General features: G+C 33.8%; 1 protein-coding gene across 8 annotated transcripts in view; it reads left to right on the top strand.

The window, feature by feature from the left end:
* PRPF40A (pre-mRNA processing factor 40 homolog A) overlaps positions 1 to 17,938 on the top strand; it is a 59,547-nt gene extending 41,609 nt beyond the window's left edge. For 4 of the 8 annotated variants that reach the window (XM_058548985.1, XM_058548982.1, XM_058548989.1 and 1 more), the window contains 16 exons: positions 993 to 1,101; positions 1,608 to 1,672; positions 2,044 to 2,208; positions 3,037 to 3,145; positions 4,004 to 4,154; positions 4,971 to 5,104; positions 10,115 to 10,229; positions 10,382 to 10,485; positions 10,583 to 10,699; positions 11,022 to 11,159; positions 11,480 to 11,575; positions 13,695 to 13,781; positions 13,866 to 13,962; positions 14,049 to 14,110; positions 15,051 to 15,182; positions 16,900 to 17,938. In XM_058548985.1, the coding sequence (XP_058404968.1) occupies positions 993 to 1,101; positions 1,608 to 1,672; positions 2,044 to 2,208; positions 3,037 to 3,145; positions 4,004 to 4,154; positions 4,971 to 5,104; positions 10,115 to 10,229; positions 10,382 to 10,485; positions 10,583 to 10,699; positions 11,022 to 11,159; positions 11,480 to 11,575; positions 13,695 to 13,781; positions 13,866 to 13,962; positions 14,049 to 14,110; positions 15,051 to 15,182; positions 16,900 to 16,992 (1,774 nt within the window). In that variant the 3' untranslated portion in view covers positions 16,993 to 17,938. The remainder of the gene's footprint in view (positions 1 to 992; positions 1,102 to 1,607; positions 1,673 to 2,043; positions 2,209 to 3,036; positions 3,146 to 4,003; positions 4,155 to 4,970; positions 5,105 to 10,114; positions 10,230 to 10,381; positions 10,486 to 10,582; positions 10,700 to 11,021; positions 11,160 to 11,479; positions 11,576 to 13,694; positions 13,782 to 13,865; positions 13,963 to 14,048; positions 14,111 to 15,050; positions 15,183 to 16,899) is intronic. The other 4 variants (XM_058548987.1, XM_058548984.1, XM_058548990.1 and 1 more) reach the window with 1 other exon arrangement.
* Positions 17,939 to 20,263: the final 2,325 nt, after the last annotated feature.

The following is a 20,263-nucleotide window of genomic DNA, read 5'->3' as shown; positions in this document are numbered from 1 at the left end:
CCCCGTATTTCCTTATTACAGTGCCGAAGTCATTGTAAGCTTTTGATTTTAATTGCTGTAATACAGACCATTTACAGCTGTTAATTTTTTACTAGACTATTTACGATATTTTTGACATTTTTAAATAAATTTTCCAAAGTAACGTTACTTGATTCAGAGGATGTGAATATATTTGTATTTTTTTGTATGTATATTCCAGCACTCATAATTCAAACTCCAGAATTCATACTTACATTGGACTTAGTTTCTTTTGTTTTTGTTCTTTCTGCGTGCTTTTCTTTTTCTATAGGGAGAAATGTTAGGATTCTACAACTTTTGCATTTCATAAAGACCCCCAAACAAGTACAATTGATAAATCTTGGATATGTTAAATTTTTTTTGTTTGAGATCACTGTTTAGCAAACTTTTTTGTAAACTGCAAAAAGTCAGTACTTTTGTTTTTATGGGTCATAAAGTCTGTCACAATGACTCAGTTCTGTTGTGGTAGCACACAATCAGCCATAAACAATATGTAAACTCACAAGCATGGCTGTGTTCCAGTAAAGCTGTATTTGCAGAAACAGGCAGTGGGCTGGGTTTGGCCCGTGGGGTGTAGTGTGCCGACCCCAACTTAGATTGATCTGTACGTCATTTTTATATTTATGCACACTTGCCCAAATCCTCAGTTATTAAGGTACTAAAATGAAGGCATTGAATAAGTTTTGTAAGCCATTTAAAAGTGTTAAGTTGTGGACTAGTGGAACTAGTGTTTTAGTGTAATTAAATATTTATTTTGGCCTTTGTGCAGAGTCTTAATAACTTAATGTTTCCAAAAGAACTATATATTACCTTTATTTCTTTATGTTCAGGTAAGAGTGTAGGGTTCATATAGGAGACTTTATTCTAAAATTGTCAAATTTTAGGTCAACATCAAACATAATAATTAAAACATTTTTTTAAATGAAGCAAATGTTTATTTAAATTATAAAAAACATGTTTAAATTTCCCTCTAGTTTTACTCCCAAAAAAGAAGAGGAGGAAAGCCAGCCAGCAAAAAAAACATACACTTGGAATACAAAGGAGGAGGCAAAGCAAGCATTTAAAGAATTATTGAAAGAAAAGGTATTTATATTACAGATTTTCATATATGTAAATGTATTATCTAGTAAATGAAGTTACTCTTTAATGCAATCAGTACTTTCGTGCCTTTATTGAAAATACTAATTTCATAAACTGAAAATGAACTAAATTTGTCTTTTTTTTTGAAGAACATTTTTCTGAAACTGACTTTCAACAAAAAAAAATATTGTGTGTAAGGTACTACATAGCACATTCCACCTCAGTATTTAATATAAGATTTTTTGTTCATAGAAGTTATCTTATTCAGTAGTCTTAAGAAAAAGTATTCATGCTCTGTTTAAATTCAGTTTAAGTTTTCTTTTTAGTCTATAGGTATATTACCCAGATTTGCCTTTGCTTCAATAAGAAATTATTCTTTTAGACCTTTTTTCAAACTCCTGCAAAGGGAAGTGCTTGATGTTTGCAGTGAGTATTATACTTTGTTTCCTGTTGTATGACTTTTACTATATTTTTGCAAAATTCTGATTTTTTTATTAAATGATTTTCAGAGGGTTCCATCCAACGCTTCATGGGAGCAAGCTATGAAAATGATCATTAATGATCCACGATATAGGTAATACTTCAGTTTTTTATTTACTTTTCACTTTGAGCATAGCAAGCCTAGCAAATTCAAAACTGTAAAATAGTATAACTTTTCACTCCCCTTGTCTTCTATTATTTTGAATAAAAATAAGAATAGAGTTGTTTTATGTCTGATAGGAATCCAAAAAGCCAAAAGGCTTGTCATATCATTTGAGCACCCGGCTACAGATGAAATTAGAATTATTTTTAAAGTAGAAATTACTTTCTGTAATCATTTATCTTTAATATCTTGCTGAAATTTTCTTAATTTATGAATGAAAGCAATTGTATTGTTTTTTCAAAGCACTAACATTTAATCATTCTGCCTTTATTCACTCTTATATGGTGTTTTCTATTGTTTAGTGCTTTAGCAAAGTTGAGTGAAAAAAAGCAGGCCTTTAATGCTTATAAAGTCCAGACAGAGAAAGAAGAAAAAGAAGAAGCAAGATCAAAATACAAAGAGGCTAAGGAATCCTTTCAGCGTTTTCTTGAAAACCATGAGAAAATGACTTCCACAACCAGATACAAGTAAGATTTTTAGTGATGCATGGTGTATGTTTACTGCACTATTATTGTGTCAGACTTTGCCAAATGCAGTAACTAATCCAAAGTAGATGCTTATTAAATAAAGCTAAATGATTGTGAATGTGGCAGTTTCATAAGGCACAAGGTAAATCAGTAGTTAAATGTGGAATTTTAACTTAGAGATTTATTGAGTTATATTAACTAGGGACTAGAACAAAAAGGAGAGAGATTTAATTATATAAGAATTGAAATTTTTGATATTTGTGGACTAGAAATAGGCTATTTTTATTAAGTATAGTATTCTGAAAACTTGCATTTATATAGCATTCTTCATTTTTAGAGCTTTATTATTTAAAATTGTGGGTAATTCAGTATTAACATTTTTGCAATAAGTGATTAAGTTCATTTTCCCTACGTGCTTTCTTAATTTCCCTCACTCTGCCGAAAGAGTCTTAGTGAAGGACTCTTCATTTCTTTAAATAGTCCTATTTTATGTGTTAACTAAATTTCTGACAGCTTTTTGAAGTCTATAATTTATTTCCATGGGCAGTTTGGTAACCTCTGTAGCTACCCTAAGAAATAGAGATAGTCTTGACTACAAAACATTGCTCAGCTACAATTATCCCCTCTATCTCTAAGGAGAAATGAAGGCCTAAGCTATTGTGTTCTTTTTCTTAATTACGCAAAAATTTTCCTTTATAATACAGTCATGAACTCAGAGTGGAAAAGAGTGTTCATTTGGTGGTTTTAAGTTTAGTATAAAATTAAAATGGCTTAAAATTAATTTTTATTGTATAATATAGAGTAATATTTAATTTTTTTAACAAATAGAAAAGCAGAGCAAATGTTTGGAGAGATGGAAGTCTGGAATGCAATATCAGAACGTGATCGTCTTGAAATCTATGAAGATGTTTTATTCTTTCTTTCAAAAAAAGAAAAGGTATTATTCACTCATAGTTATTGGTATTTATGGATACAACAAGATGTTTCTTCATTCCGATTAGGAGTTACCTTATAACATGTCCGTTTCTGTTGGTTAGTTTACCCAGTTGATGTGGTACAGATCTATTTATTATAAGTTAGGTTTAAAAGTGGTTAGCTCCTGTAATAAGAAGTACTGATGTGGACATAGTAGGTACAGATTTATTCCACTGTGACTTGAATTATCACTAATTGGCTGTCTTATGCCCACTTTGAAAGATACTTTTTTTTAGCTAATTAGGTTTAAAAAGTACTCAGTATTTTTGCTTATGATGCATCTATTTATGATTCTTTTACAAGAAGGGCAGTAATATGTAATTGTTTCCACTAAAATGTACTTGTAGGATAGTGTTTTAAAACACTTCTTTTGCTCATGTCTATTTTATTATGCACTGTTATATATTATCCAGTCTTCAAGAGATTTATAGAAATGTGTTACTAACAAAAATTTGAATATAGCTAAAAGTGATTGAAGACCTTGGCATTTACACATTGTGTGATTTGTGTCCAGGAATCTTAGTTTTAGACCATGTCTATAATGCATAGTTGTGGGAAGAGAGATTTATGGAGTGGGAGTGGGGAGGGGCATGGTTTCCAGATTCCAGCTTTAGAAGAGAGGTGAAAAAATTGAAGGTAAGTACCAAGCCTAGCAGTTAGGCAAGAGCAGTGGAAAGGTAAATAGTGTTGATATTTAAAGTAAATGAGTCACATTTGAAATTTGGTCATCAGTTAGAATGTAAAGAAACCTTCACTTATTGCAGTTCAAATATTATATTTTCTTTGAACTTCAAAACGTGTGTTCATACTTTCGATTTAGGAGCAAGCAAAGCAGTTGCGTAAGAGAAATTGGGAAGCCTTAAAAAACATACTTGACAACATGGCTAACGTAACATACTCTACTACTTGGTCTGAAGCCCAGCAGTATCTGATGGATAATCCAACTTTTGCAGAAGATGAGGAATTACAGAGTAAGAATAATGACTAAATGAGAGAAACGGTTTTTTTGAAAAGTTGTCCAGCAGCAAAGATTTCTCACTCTTTTTATGAGATCACTAACTAAATTTTGCACAATTTTTTGTCCATGCCTGAAAAAATGTTTTTGTTTTCAAATAGAATATTTCTTTCTAATTAAGTTTTGTGATTCAAAACAAAATATTTTTCCAAAAATCTGAAGTTAGCTTCATCAGATAATCTTTGAAATATGTTTATCCTAGGTCAAAGTTGAAATTGTCCTTTGCCATTTATATATGACTTGGTAAGAACCAAATTAATTACCAGATTTTACTCACGCTGTCTTCTTGAGGTAATGGCTTTAGAGATTTGCAAAAAGCAGAAGTATTAGCATTATCTTACATTAACCTTCCCCAAGTTTTGTCTTTTTCCAACCTACCTAGTTGCTTTTTAAATCACAGCTTTCTTGATTACCCCTCTGAATACCATGCTTCAATAGGTTTGGGGTAGGGCCTGGAATTCTATACTTCGAAAATCTCCTTGAGTAATTCGGATATTACTGACAAATTTTGTCATAACAATTTTATTTTTACTATTTGTGTCATATGCATGGTCTTTGTTTTATCCTCTGATTCAGGGTATCTTATATTTAATGAGATCTTGTATTTTTCCTTAAATGTGTCCTATTTAGATGATTAAAAGTCATATTTGAGTTTAAATACAAGTATTTTGGAAAGGTGAATTTGAAATTTGTAGAGAGTTAAGGTAAATAATTAAACTGCTTTCCTTACTGATACTTGACGTTTTAATTTTTTTTGACTGAAAAAAACTAGACATGGATAAAGAAGATGCATTAATTTGCTTCGAAGAACACATTCGAGCTTTAGAAAAGGAAGAAGAAGAAGAAAAACAAAAGAGTTTGCTCAGAGAAAGGAGACGACAGCGTAAAAACAGAGAATCTTTTCAGGTAATAAAAAAATATCTTTTCTAGCTTAATTTTGTAATATGGTTAATGAGCTTGAACAAAGATATAAACAATTTTGAGACACCTGAGTCCAGGTCATTAACTTATGCTTTGTGGAGGATTTGTACACATTTAACTCTCAAGTTATACAGTTAGTTATGAATCCCTTTAAGGAAAGCAGCCATTTTAGGCTAGGGGAACATAGAAGGCTGTAGCAGATTTGGTATTTAAGGTGAGCACCGATAGATATGGTGTCAGTTGAGAAAGAGGAATAGCATGAGACTGAAACAAAATATGTGTGGTGAATCATTAGTACTAGTTCATTTTTAAGTCTAGACATCTCTAGGGAATGCTGTGGTATTGTTTGGGGATGGGCCATAATTCTTAAAAGTTATACACAGGAGCTGAAATTACATATTTTTTATGTAGGCCAGTGGCTCATTTTCACCTCCAAATATCACTTTTATTCTTTCAGTAATGGAGAATACCATGGCACAATTAATTTTCGCATTTTATATTTCACCAGATTGTGCATTTCAATAATAATTATAATAATAATAACAGCACTAATTGATTTCTTATTGCTATACATTTTGAATTTATAATCTCTTAATTTTTATGACAGCCTTATCTTACAAGAGTAGGTACTATTTTTGTTATGTCCATTTATATAGATAAGGAAATGGGCTTGGAGAGGTGAAGTAACTTGCCCAAATCAACTACTGAATAGCGGAGCCAGAATTTGAATCTATGCAGTCTTAATTACAGTCTCTACCATTAAACACTGTATTAAGAAAAATGCTAAGTTACGTGTTGGCTTAAATAAGAATTTTATTTCTTGAAATAACAGTTGTATAGTGCAGGGTAGAGCACATTGCCATCCCCTAAGGCACTGGTTCTCAAAACTTAGCATACATCAGAATCACTTAGAGACCTTTTAAAAAACACCCTCCCCACCATGCCAAAGATCACTAACCATCTTAAATGCCACAGCCAATTGCATTATTTCAGTCCGCATTGCATAAAAACTTAACTTTTGCTACTCTTGATGGGTTCCTTTATCTTAGTGGTTTCCCAAAGGATCATTTGGAGGATTGTTAAAACCACAGATTATTGAGCCTTGCCCCCAGAATTTGATTCAGTAGGTCTGGGGAGGGTTCTGAAAATCTGCATTTCTGATAAGTTTCCAGGTGACAGTGATGCTGCTGGCCTATACTTTGAAATAGGCTATTAGCCTTGTTTGCATGATTAGGGGTATGTTGTCCCCATGATCACATTTCAGCTTGGAAGAAGTTGAAAGGGCAGTTGTTTTAAAAGCCAGTGATGTAAAAGTCCTACTCCCCTCCTTCATATTGAGTTGCTGAAAATTTAGTCACATGGCCACAACTGCCTACAAAGAGAGCTAAAATCCTAAATTCTAACTCAGCAGCCATGTGCCCACAAAGAAGGGGAGAACAGATTTTTAGGAGGTCAATTAATACTCTTCTACAACCATTGAACTTTAATGTCTCTTAAGAAGGTTTTGCAATGGTTTACAATAAGGAGACCTGTGATAAAATAATAATACAATAAAAATAAATCTGGGTCACGGAAAATAGAATGAACAATGTCAATACTAGGACTGGAGAATGTGGAGGAGAAATCCTAATGTAAAGGCCACATGGGTCTTCTAGCTAAGCCTGAAATATGGCTTTAAATCAGATTGCTATGTATCTGGCATGGTTTCTGAGTACTATTAATATAACTGGTGTTAGCATGTTATATGGGTTTTGCTTCTGATATTCAGCTCAGTAATTTTCCTTTGCTTACTACATCACCTGTCAAAGATATATTTAGAACTTCAGTAAAATGAAATAGAAGAATGACATTTAGAATAAAAGATCATGAATGGAAAGAACAGTCTCAGAGTAATAATGGTTATGATCTTGGCTGTCTTTTTATCGAGTACTCCTTTGCCAGTCAGGTAATAATTAATAATATTTGTCACATCGATGACAAGAAATCTGATTTTTTTTTTTAAGTCTTAAAACTGGTATTTGAATTTATATCAAGAGTGGAAAGGAATGATCTAGAGGCTTTAAAGGGGAATCAGGGGAATGTGTAGTGTCTCAGAAGCCAAGATGGAATTTTTAGATAGAGCAGTGTTCCTCAAAACATTGTTCCTAGATGCATAGCACTGGTATCACCTGGGAAGTTATAGAAATGCAAATTCTCAAACCCCACAGCAGACCTACTGAATCAAATTCTGGGGTGGGGCCCAACAATCTGGTTTTTACCAGTCGTTCAGATGATTCTTTGAGATACCACTGAGATAGAATAACATACCAAAAGTAGCAAATGTTAGAATCTTTAGGAAATAAGACTGAAAGAATATGGTTAGGTGCAGCATTTAAGGTGTTCAGTAACTTTTGGCATGCTAGGGAAAGTTAAAGGGTTGCCAAATAGTTTAAAGGTATATGGAGGCAAAATTAGACCTTTCTCTCAGATATTTTGAGGATAAAGTAAAGGTCGAGTAAGCTCACGGTTAAGAGAAGGGCTTTTCTTGGGTAAGAAAACCAGTCAAGAGGGAGAGAATGAAAAAAGGATTGAATGATACGGGTATCTCCCATTAAACAAAATCTTCGAAGGTTTGGAATTCAAGCATGTGTATGAATAGTGACATTATAAACAATATAGAAGGAGACAAAAAGAAGGAAGGAGATGAGGGAAAAGAAATATTATTGAATTGGCTCTGAGGCAGTGAGTGTTGTTCAACTTGGGATTTTGTTGATGGTCATGATTTGCGGGAGAAGGTGCTGCTGGCATTTAGCCAGTAGAGGTGAAGTAGGGTGGAAGCCAGAGGTGCTGCCAAACATCTTACAGTGTATAGGCCAACACCCTCCCCTCCAAAAAACATCTTACAGTGTATAGGCCAACACCCTCCCCTCCAAAAAACATCTTACAGTGTATAGGCCAACACCCTCCCCTCCAAAAAAGAGCTAAGTGGTCTAAGATGTCACTAGTGCCAAGATTGGGAACCTCTCCTCTAAGGGAAGGAAAAATACCAGGCTCAGCAATCTTTGAAGCAGCTTGTTTTCCATAATGTAAAAGGCTAGGCTTCTCCTCCCTTCCCTAAAATAGGATTAGTAAATAGAGTAAGAAGCATACAATTTTAGCATAATGGTTTCCAAACCTGAATTCACCTCAGAGTCATCTGGTGATCTTTAAAAAGTAAAATTACAAATATCTGGATTTCAATCTATATAGATTTCTTTTAAAAAGTTTCAGGTGATTCTAATTTTTACTCAGGTTCAGGATTCACTATTGAAACTGATTCAATGTCAAAATTCTATGAGTTGATCAGATCTTAGCAACCTGGAAGTAAAACAAACACTAGCAAAGCAGGTCTGATAAAGTGGAGTAGATTCTAAGATCCTAGAGACCATTACTGAAGATGGTTTCTAAGCTATTTTAGGGACTGAAAAGAGGGAGCAAGTGAGGAACCTGGTGATCACACAGCAGGGGTGGGTTAAGAGAGGATTCCATTTATGTTGAAGGGTAAGGAGAAAAGGACAAATACTAAATTTGAGAAAAGAATTTTGGAAATGTAAGACTGTGTGGACATGCTTATTGTTTGAAGAGAAGTGGAGTTATAGGTGTCTGATGTTATTCAGGGCAGTACTATCCAATAAAAATTTGTATGCCACATACATGATTTTAATTTCTTATTAATTTTAGGAATTTTTTATTCACTCAGTATATCCAAATATTATCATTTTAACATGCAATCAATATTTTTTTGTAATAAATTTTCAAAATTCATTATGTGATATATACTTTTTTTTTTTTTTTTGTGAAGATGATCAGCCCCGAGCTAACATCCGTGCTAATCCTCCTCATTTTACTGAGGAAGACCGCCTCTGAGCTAACATCTGTTGCCAATCCTCCTCCTTTTTTTTTTCTTCCCCCCCAAAGCCCCAGTAGATAGTTGTACGTCATAGTTCCACATCCCTCCAGTTGCTGTATGTGGGACGCGGCCTCAGCATGGCCGGAGAAGCGGTGCGTCGGTGCGCGCCCGGGATCCAAACCCGGGCCGCCAGCAGCGGAGCGCGCGCACTTAACCACTAAGCCACAGGGCCGGCCCTATGTGATATATACTGATGGCACATCTCAGTTCACACTAGCCAGCCAATTCATGTACTTAGAAGCTACATTTGACCAGTGGCTACCATATTGAATGATGTAGGTATAGGAATTTTAAGAGCAGAATTTGGGGCCATAGTTCTTTAGGGACATTTGTTTGTAGGATTAAACACTCCCTAAAAATTTGGGGAAGCAGGAAATGTGGAAATTGCTGAGTACTAGTGTCCCAATATGTTGCCCTAAAAGTCAGCAAATAGTAAAAAGGGATAAAAAAGAGAAATTGGAATAAGTATATAAAGATTTAGATTTAAGGTATAATAGTAATATGAAAGAAAGGAAATAGGTTTTGAAATCAGATATGGGGTTTAGTCCTCCTTCCCCAAACTACTATTATGTATCACTTTGGTAAAATTATATATTCTCCTCTTAGAGGCCCACATTTGTTAAGAAAATTAAATAAAAAATTAAAACACCCAGAACACGTAAAGCTCTATGTTTAAAAACAGAAAGTATATTTTACAGAAAACATACATACACATTCTTTAGCCTCATCGTTTGGGATAGATAATATCCAGTGTTTTAACTTTTACCTTTATATATTTTTTAAACTGGAAATGATGTTCCATCTTAAGAGACAGTAAACTGAAGCCTAGAAAGATATGTAGCTTTTCAAAGGTCCTTTACTCTGAAGTGCAAAATACTTTCTCGCCTAAAAGCATATTTTACTTTCATCAAAGAGCAAATGTTCATTGCACGTAATCATATTAGGATAACATTGGTAGAAGAGTTTTAAATATTGCTGTTTTTAACCTGTGTTTTCATGTTACACTAGTATTTCTAATGTCCTTAAAAACTTGTCAGTTATAATAAGATTTTCTTTTTTTCCCCCAGATATTTTTAGATGAACTGCATGAACATGGACAACTGCATTCTATGTCGTCTTGGATGGAATTGTATCCAACAATTAGTTCTGACATTAGATTCACTAATATGCTTGGTCAGCCGGGTGAGATTCTTTACTAATTTAGTTATGATAGTAGTTGGAATGTGCCAGAGGGGAACGTGGTTGTGTTGGGGGATGGGGGCTGCTTTATTTTGTTTTATAAACAAAAAAGTCATTGCAGCTCTTTGGTTAGAGCTAGCTTTTGACTTCTTTAGTTTTTTCATTAGGATCAACTGCACTTGACCTTTTCAAGTTTTATGTTGAGGATCTTAAAGCACGTTACCATGATGAGAAGAAAATAATAAAAGACATTCTGAAGGTAAATAGTATACTTACTGTTAACTCTCTGTAGTATATTTTAGAAGCTGATATTGTGTTCCTTTGATTTATATGTTAACAAGAATTCTGTTTTTTAGGATAAAGGATTTGTAGTTGAAGTAAATACCACTTTTGAAGATTTTGTGGCAATAATTAGTTCAACTAAAAGATCAACTACATTAGATGCTGGAAATATTAAGTTGGCTTTCAACAGTGTAAGTTATCATCTTTAATTATAAACAACTAGTTTAATAGTACAGTTTTTAATATATTTAGCCAAGAGTACTTAAGTTGTAGGCTACTGAAATAAGGGAATATGAGTAGGATTTTACAGAGTAGTAGACAGTCTTTTGGGGTAAGGTAAAATGTATTAAGATGATAGGTTGATGTTAAGCTTTCTTTGCTCAAATTAACTAGTGTTATAAATTGGCGCTTAATTTATAAATGATAGGAAAATACTTAAGAATAATGAAGTATTTCAGCTAACAAAAATTATAATTGTACTGTTATAAGTGATTAAATATGATTTTCTAACAGTTACTAGAAAAGGCAGAAGCCCGTGAACGTGAAAGAGAAAAAGAGGAGGCTCGGAAGATGAAGCGAAAAGAATCTGCATTTAAGAGTATGTTGAAACAAGCTACTCCTCCAATAGAATTGGATGCTGTTTGGGAAGATGTATGTATACTTGTAAAATTTTTCTAATGAACTGTTTCCTTTACAATTGAAGATAAAAATATTTTTAACTCCTTTTCCATTTTAGAGCCATAAAAACAAGCTGAAGTTATTTGTAGAGTATATTACATATAGTGAGATTAAAAGTATAAAGTCAGCATTTAGGACTACTTGTTAAAAATTGTTTGGACTTTAGAGGAAGGGAAATAATAGACTTGAGGGGACCAGGCTGTCAGAGTTTTCACTTGCTGTTATGATTTCTTTGTCACATTGGCATACTTCTGTTGGTATTCATATATTTATTCCATATCTGAATTTTTCAGATCCGGGAGAGATTTGTAAAAGAGCCAGCATTTGAGGACATAACTCTAGAGTCTGAAAGAAAACGAATATTTAAAGATTTTATGCATGTGCTTGAGGTAATTTTAGTATTCTCATAACTGGCAGAAATATAAAATATATGAAAATATAAACAAAATTTGACGAATTTAGAAGGATCAAAATATGTTTCTTAAATTGCGCTGCTTTTATACAAATGTAGTTACCTGGGATGGTTAGGGAATGGTTTTTTCTATAGAAAGTGCTCTTAAGTGAAACAGCTAAGCTTGTATGGGAGTATAATGATTTGTTTACAGAGACTGTTCATTTTTGTTACATATTTTTACAGTGTTTTAGATATTTAGCAATTTAGCAGCCACATGGACTAACGAGTAAACCTAAAGAAAACTTAAAATCTTGTAAAGCAGATAGAAAATGGCTTTTAAGCACATTTCAAATACTACACTACATTAGATATATTGAAAACTCAGGGGGCTTCTGAAAAATAATGGAGTAGGTAGTAAATTTTGGTTAAAACAAGTAATGATAAAATTGCAAGTTACTCCATTAGCTGAATAAGGGTATTTTGATGAAAATTTCAGGTAGACATTTGTATGTGGTAAATATGCTAACTTGACCAATAATTATTGAATAATATTTGGTTCCTGTGTGGGCCAGGAGCTGTGCTAATTGTTTTATAGATATTACATATATGAACTTAATCCTTATAACAACCCTGTGAAGTTACAAGTGAGCAAACTGAGGCAAAGAGAAATAAAGTAATTTGCAAACCCAAGCTGTTGGATTCTAAGGTCTGTGCTTTTAGCAAGTAGGGTGTGCTGCCAGTTACAGACAAACTAATACTTTAAAACAAGCTAAAAGCTGGGACATACTTAATATAGTGTTGCATGGTCATTGGGCATAGCAGGTCCCTTAACTGACCGTTCACTATTTCGTTGGATTTATCGTTCTTGATGAATATCATTGTTGACAACGGTTTGCTCTATTAATATATACCCACACGTACCCAATATTGTTTCCTAGCTGCCTCTAGATCTAGTCCTGTTGGCCTCTAGATCTTTTCCACTCAAAGTGTGTTTCAGACCAGCAACATCTGCATTACCTGAGAGCTTCTTAGAAATGCAGAACCTCAGGCCTCATCAGCAAAAATCCTGCATCAGAATCATCATTTTAACAAGATTCTCAAGCACTAGAATGTACATTTAATTTTGAGAAGCTCTGCTCTAGGTAGTATCTTAACATTTTCCCCCAAATCAAGAATCTCCAACAAGATTCTTTAGTGATCTGTGATGGGGGTAAAGTGGTGAAGTCATAACTGGAGCTAAAGATGTTAGCATAGGGAAGGGCTGAACACATTAGAATAGGTTTTGAATCCCAATAATCTGGGCCTTGAAATAGAAAAGGAAGAAGAGTTAGCATTTAGTGACATAAAGAATGAGAGTCCTGAGCCAGATTTTCCATTTCCACTTGTAAACTGAAGCAGAATTTATTTTCAAAGCCATAGCTGTGATTAGGGGCAAGGAGCTTTTACTGTAGTGTTTACCCTTTCCTACTATCCTGATAATTGTTTTAATAAAAGAGTTAAAATCCGCAGACAGCATTTCCTTTTTGATTTCATGTGGGGTTAGAGTTAGATTGCCTTCCAGTGTCTTAAGTTTGACTAGGAAGGGAATGCTCCTTGGATGAAAAGAAAGAGGAGGAGATTTTGCATTTATTTTGAGACCAACCTCGTTTATCTTAGTTGAAGGATGGCTGTGAGGTAGTTCTTTATCTTGGTACCAGGCCTAGCTCACTAAGCAAAGCCAGATTCATCAGAAAAACTGTGTCTGAATTTAATTGTATTTCATTGTTTTTGAAAGCAGTATGACTGTTCTGCAGATTATACCTTTCTGGAGTGTATGAATTGTCCCTACTAACACACATCATTCTCATTCCTATAAAAAGTACTTTATTAATATTTTTTACATTGTTGTGTTTCGAGTCTAAATGAGTAGGTATAGGATGGTTAAAATGGAACAGAAGAGAACATTTTAAGTGATGATAATTCTTTGCACAGTTTCAAGAGAGTACATCCTAGATATGCAAAATGAATGGAATTTTACTTTAAAGACTTATTTGTATAGCTTTTAAAAATTATTTATGATCTGCTGTCTAAAGTAAATGTAAACTTTTGAAATTTTTTTTCTTTTGCCCTTGTAGCATGAATGTCAACATCATCATTCAAAGAACAAGAAACATTCTAAAAAATCTAAAAAACATCACAGGAAACGTTCCCGCTCTCGATCGGTAAGAAAGTTTATTAGATGGCATCATAGGTGTATTGAAATATTCGTTAGCATCATTATGAATTAAATTATTTGTATTGTTTAGGGATCAGATTCAGATGATGATGACAGCCATTCAAAGAAAAAAAGGCAGCGATCAGATTCCCGCTCTGCTTCAGAACATTCTTCTAGTGCTGAGTCTGGTAAGCATATCTTTTTACTTGATTAAAATCATTGACACTTGGATAGCCTCAAATTCTGACACTTTTTTTCTTTTCATTCTTCTTAGAGAGAAGCTATAAGAAGTCAAAAAAACATAAGAAGAAAAGCAAGAAGAGGAGACATAAATCTGTAAGCAAACTTTTAGTTTTTACACTGCACCTAGGCTTCTGCCCTTAAACTTCCTCAGTGGCAGTAGAACCTTTTTCTGCCCAATCCTGTGCAGTCCAACACAGTTCAGGTGGGCACTTAAACTCAGGAGTTTTATAGTAGTTCTTCATCTTAATCTTCCATTAAAATCTTTTGTTGAGGTTTGAAAAAGAAAAATAAGATTTCCACTGTGGTTTTTAAAGTAGTTGCAGAGAAAGACCCATGCGTGTATGTATGTATGTACGTGTATATATATAGCTCTTGTTGAGAGCTACAAGTTTAAATGTTTAAACAACTCCTTCCTCCACTCTTAGTTCTTGGTCTTAGGTACACATCAAGATAACACTTAAGGAGCTTTTTCAAAATGTAAGGGCCTGAGTGTCACCACAGACATGTTAAATGGGACTTTTGCATGCTACTCACTTGCATTTGTGCATATCTAATGAAAGACTGCTTTTTTAGGCACAGACATTACATTGTAAATAATTCCTGCTTCTCAGTAGCAATTTTGAGGAAAGAATTTTATTATACAGCGGTCAACCTGTGATTAAGCTAATTGCAGCATCCTATATGCATATTCAAATAAATCAGTATTTTATTGGGTTGGTGGAAAATGTAATATGTGTCTACATTTACATAATAGATATAATCCAATCTTAAGTGTACCTTTGTCCCTAATTTAATGAAGCTAAAAGAGTGGCATAGTACCATATCAGAATGTCATCTTTCCTGATGGAAAGACCCAATTCCTCCCATGAATCTTGGAAATGTTATAGAATCTTTGTTGTTAACAGCTCAAATTTCACCACTTGAAGATCACACACCCCTTTATATGTAGATGTTCTTAAATATTAACTATATAGGGATTTTTAAAAATAGGATGGTGTCTTCATCAAAATGTTAACAATTTTTGTTTATACAGGACTCACCAGAGTCAGATGCTGAACGAGAGAAGGATAAAAAAGAAAAAGACCGGGAAAGTGAAAAAGACAGAACTAGACAAAGATCAGAATCAAAACACAAATCACCTAAGAAAAAGACTGGAAAGGATTCTGTAAGTATTTAGAATTCTTTCATACCTGTATTTTCAAAACACAGAAGTAGGTACTGTGGTTAAACTTTAATGGTGTTTAGAGAATAGACTTCTTTCAGGTCTGCTACCATTGAAGAAAACAGTGAAAATTCAGTTAACTACCTTTCACACAAAATGGTTTTTTAACTTATGTGGTTATGAATGACCTGAGTTGAGTGTCCTAAATTTTATATTCCTTAAAAAAACAACATAGCGGGGGCCAGCCCGGTTGCGCATTGGTTAAGTGCGCATGCTGTGCTTCAGTGGCATGGGGTTTGCAGGTTCATGGCTTGTCAAGCCATGCTGTGGCGGCATCCCATATAAAATAGAGGAAGATGGGCACAGATGTTAGCCCAGGGCCAGTCTTCCTCAGCAGTAAAGAGGAGGATTGGCAGATGTTAGCACAGGGCTGATCTTCCTCGCAAAAAAACAAAGAGACAAACAAGCAGACAGCATTTCCAAAAAAAAAAAAAAAAAAACAACGTAGCATTCCATAAGTATTGTTTTAACCCACTAAGGAAGCACCTGATGTTCTGCTTTGTACATTCTCACTAACAAGTGCCACTGGGCATTTTCTACCTAATTTTTTAAGGAATATAAAATTTAAGAGACTCAAGTGGGTTCTCCCTCTAGATATCCACAGTTGTCATTGTTACTAAATCCAGTTTCAAAAGGTAACATTCCAGTAACTTTTAGAAATAATCATTGCGGGGAAGGGGTGAGGACAAATAGATAGGAGGAGACTACAAGCCAAAGTTAATATTTTAATATCAAGTTACATAATTAAGTCTTTAGATTCCCATATACACGTGTGTGTGTATATATTTATGAATGACAGAGCACAATAACCCAAGCCTTCTTAGCCTTGCCATTCCTTCCATAAATGCTATGGGCTTAGCAAGGGTAATGCCTCTGAATCACCAGTGGACAGTTTAAACTATGTAGATAAACCCTGATGCTCCCTCTGGATATTCTGATTCAGTCGGTATAGGGAGGAGGTGTTTTAAAAACTGCACTGGTGAGTCTGATGCACATCCTTGGTGAAGAATGCATATTTTCTGGATACTTATTAGCAGCTTAACAGTTTCTTCCTTATAGTAGGTTAAATGAAATGCCTGAAGGGAGGGAGGATAGGTGCTATCCACTTTTCAAAGGTGGTTTCTCACAGATAATGCAGTATTACTTCTATTTTTGGAATTTGTTTTTTCAGCCTAAGTCCTCTTCATAAATGTTAAATGTTTGTTTATCTGGGCACAATAGTATGCTTAAAGCATAATACTTTCTGTAATATAAAACACTTAATAGGACAACCTAGAATCTGCAAAATTAGCAAGGAATATAGTGCCTAGGAAATGAACGCTGCCCGGCTTCCATTAAATGGAAACAAGATGTTTGATATTCATGTGTGTAAGAGGAAGGAACAGAATCGGTATGTACCCTTCTCCTTGATGTACATATTAATGTAAAGTGCAAGTAGCACCATGTAAAAGTCTCTTGAGTTTAGTATCTCCCGTAATATAACCAAGGAGTATTTAGTTAGCAACCCACTGATAGGCTTTTGGGAAAGAGGTCAGTCTTGAAACTGTGATGTGTTTGTTTCTGTGGATGAGAATCCATATAGATTTTGGATCATTTTTCAAAGATTCATTATTACATAACCTTTTGACATCAAATGTAATTGTGTTCAATGTCTTTTCAGGGTAATTGGGATACTTCTGGCAGTGAACTGAGTGAAGGGGAATTGGAAAAGCGCAGAAGGACCCTTTTGGAGCAACTGGATGATGATCAATAAATTATACCAAATATATGTTTACAGTATGATTTAAAGTCTAATTCAGACCAGGGACTCTATTTTAAGTTCAATTGAAATAACACTGGGTTTTAATTATATCACAGAAAAAGAAAGTGCATTTAAGTATTGTTATTGTGGACTTTATAAAAGCAAAGGAAATTGAAAATAACTTTTGATTCTGTATCAAGAATCATATTTTCATACGGTCATAACTGTTTCTGTGACCCTTTCATAGGGCACTGCAGGATGGATTAAAGGTGGCAATTTACTGATAACTGCAGATGTCTCTTTGTTCTAAAGTCTAAGTCATGAGATGATTTGATTTACTTTATAGAAGTTGGATTTTGAAGATATAATGAAAATTTTTTTGATATCTAGTAGTACAAAAAAAAGCACCAGCAACTGATAAAACTGCTTTTTTGTGCACTACCCAACTGGTTAAAGCCAATATGATCTTTTATGGTGAACTCAAAAATAGGTATTCTTAATGGAGACCTGGTAGACCCTTAACTGTAGTGGTGCTAATGAGCACTACTATAATAAAGCCACCATTATTTTTTATGAAACATCCGAATACATTTTAAAAAGGCTATTGTGAGGGCATTATTTTGAGGTGATGTTTAAAAAGTTAACATCAAATCAAATTGTAAATTAGTTTAAATATATTGCCTTAAGGACCTACTAAAGAATGTGCCACCGAACTTTAAGTGATAGTTGCAATATCCTTGTCTAAAACAAAAATCAATGTTGACTTAAACATTTTCTTTAACAGTTGTCTTTTTTTTTCTTAAATCCAGTCTTTCTCTTGCTTTTTTTTCATTGAGGAGGTCTTTTACCTTCCGTACTCACTGGGAAGTATTGACTTCGTGGTACACATTCTAAAGCATTTCTGATTTGAATATTTTTGTACATTTTTATCAATTATTAAACCTTCTCTTCTAGCGTGTACTAGTATTTATTTCTACTTAAACTGCTCAGCTCTAAAAAAAAATTATATGATCACTTAAAGATACTAAGTCCCTGAAATTTTGCTTCATCTTACCCACATAGCTAGGTTACTTTCCTTTCTGAATATTTAAAGATATTGTAAATCAGTGCATTTGAGGCCCCTATATTTGTTTTTGATCTATGAATTTCCTACAGAATTCTTTAGAGAGGCAATGGTTTGAAGCTAGAATACTCTACATGCTAACTAACTTTTGAAGGTTGGTAATGTAATTTATACTATTTTTTCTTCAGTGCAGGAGATTTTAAGTAAATAAGTAATTTTAGCACATAGTCTTTGGTATTATCTTAGGTATTTTTTCATTTTGGACACTTTGAGCGACCCTATTTCAAGTTGGGATTTAGAAGAACAAAAAGTTCCTTTTATTTTTCCTCCACCATCCTAATTTGAAGTGGGACTGACCAGGACGACTCTTTCCCATCTCTGCTCCCTGTATTTCAATTAAATGTAGCATCCACTGTTGAAAGTCTCAAAGTGGGGAGGGGAGGGTGGATTGTTTCTAAACTTCTCTCTGCCAAGTCATTTTTTTTGCTGTGAAATATGACAGGACCTGATAGAAAGTGAGAATCTCTATCTTTAGAAAATACGAAGTAATCAAGTTGCCTGTGTGAGGTTAGTCTCCTATTGTACATTAGAACCAAAACATATAACAATTTTGGCAACATGGAGTTGCCTAGACTTAATTTCAGAGGTCCCACTGTAATAATAATGTTGCTAATCATGTCAAACACTTGAGCCACGGAAGTCAGTGATACAATCTTGAAAATATGCATATGATACTGGCAGAAATACTAGTGATGTTTCACAAGAGAATTTAGAATCTGTAAAACTTTGTTTTAATTACTTCCATGAATGATGATTTTCTTAAGTACAACTTTAAAGTTTTGATTTTTCTATTTAAATAAAAAGCTATTGATGTGTTTTAGAATGTCCTCAAAATACATTTCTGTATTTCTTATAGAGATACTGGCTTATCACTTCATATCCCTACAAGACAATACAAATTGAAGTTTCCTTGTATTTCACCCATGAAAATTATTTGACCTAGAAACAAAACTAGTGAACAATCTGCAACTCAAAATACAACATCCTTGTTATAAAAGGTGTAATCGAAGTGACTATAATCCTTGTCTACCTTTGATGATCCCATCAAATAAGATTTAGTTCCTAGAAAGATACTGTATAGTCTGAAGGTACAGGTGATGGGAAAATTTTGTTAAAGCCGGAGTTGTATGTGAATACTTTTAACCTATTAGATTAGGTTTCTAACTCTTCAGTCTGGTAAAAGCTGAAATGTCTTGGAATATTAGTTCTATTAGAGTTGAACCGATATGTTCAAACAGGAAAGCATGTTTGTTTTCAGATAAGGAGAATTTATACTTTAATTTTCAATTAAGCCTTAGACTCTTGGATAAATTTCGAAAGTTTACCTTCCCTCATCATTAATATTGAATTAGTTGTTGGATTAAATTCACTAATAAGTTTAATATACTTAGTAGTCAAAATCAGAACCTCAAATATTTGATGTTATTTTCTCCTGATCGATAAATTCCTATGTGGGAAAACTGGATTTGTATGACTAGTCAATCAAGTATGAAGAATACAAAAATACTTTTTATGCCTTATCATTTGAAAATGATCAAAGTACCACAACTATTTCATCTTTTGACTTTTGCTAATTGGGCCTCATTTTATACAACTATAAAATGAAAGGATTAGCCTAAAGTAAGGCAATCTTAATTCATACTGGCAAAAGGAAGAGGAAATTGTAAAAACTGAAACATCTGTGTACCTTTTTCTGGAAAGAAGGTCCATAGCTTTCATTCAGTTACCAAAGGACCTGCATCCTGTGTTATGAAACATTTGCCTAGATGATCCTGGTTTTCTGCCAGCATTAATGGTCAGTTGAGTGCTGACTAGGCAGCCACTTATATTTTTGCATCCAAAAAGGGGGTAGTCCCTTTATATAAAGTTTTTTTTAAAGCTTAGATGCTTTTTAAGAGAGAGAACGGTTTCTAATCTAATAGTACCCAGGGAAGAGTGATGAATGCTTTTTTTTTTTTAAGTCTATAGGCTATTTAAGTGTATTATGTAATTTAAATGGAAATTGCAAAACTAAAGAACTATAAACATTTCTAAAAGCAAAATGAGGCAAAGCACATTACATCTTAAATCTGAGACTTTTTCTTTTCCCTTAGGATTGTCTCTCTCCAAATACCAGGTAGAATGATAATTCTTTTACATTCTCTAGGTAAAGCTGCACTC

The sequence above is a fragment of the Diceros bicornis genome, chromosome 10, assembly GCF_020826845.1.
Source record: "Diceros bicornis minor isolate mBicDic1 chromosome 10, mDicBic1.mat.cur, whole genome shotgun sequence".
NCBI lineage: Eukaryota > Metazoa > Chordata > Mammalia > Perissodactyla > Rhinocerotidae > Diceros > Diceros bicornis.
This window is presented reverse-complemented; position numbering and strand designations above follow the sequence as displayed.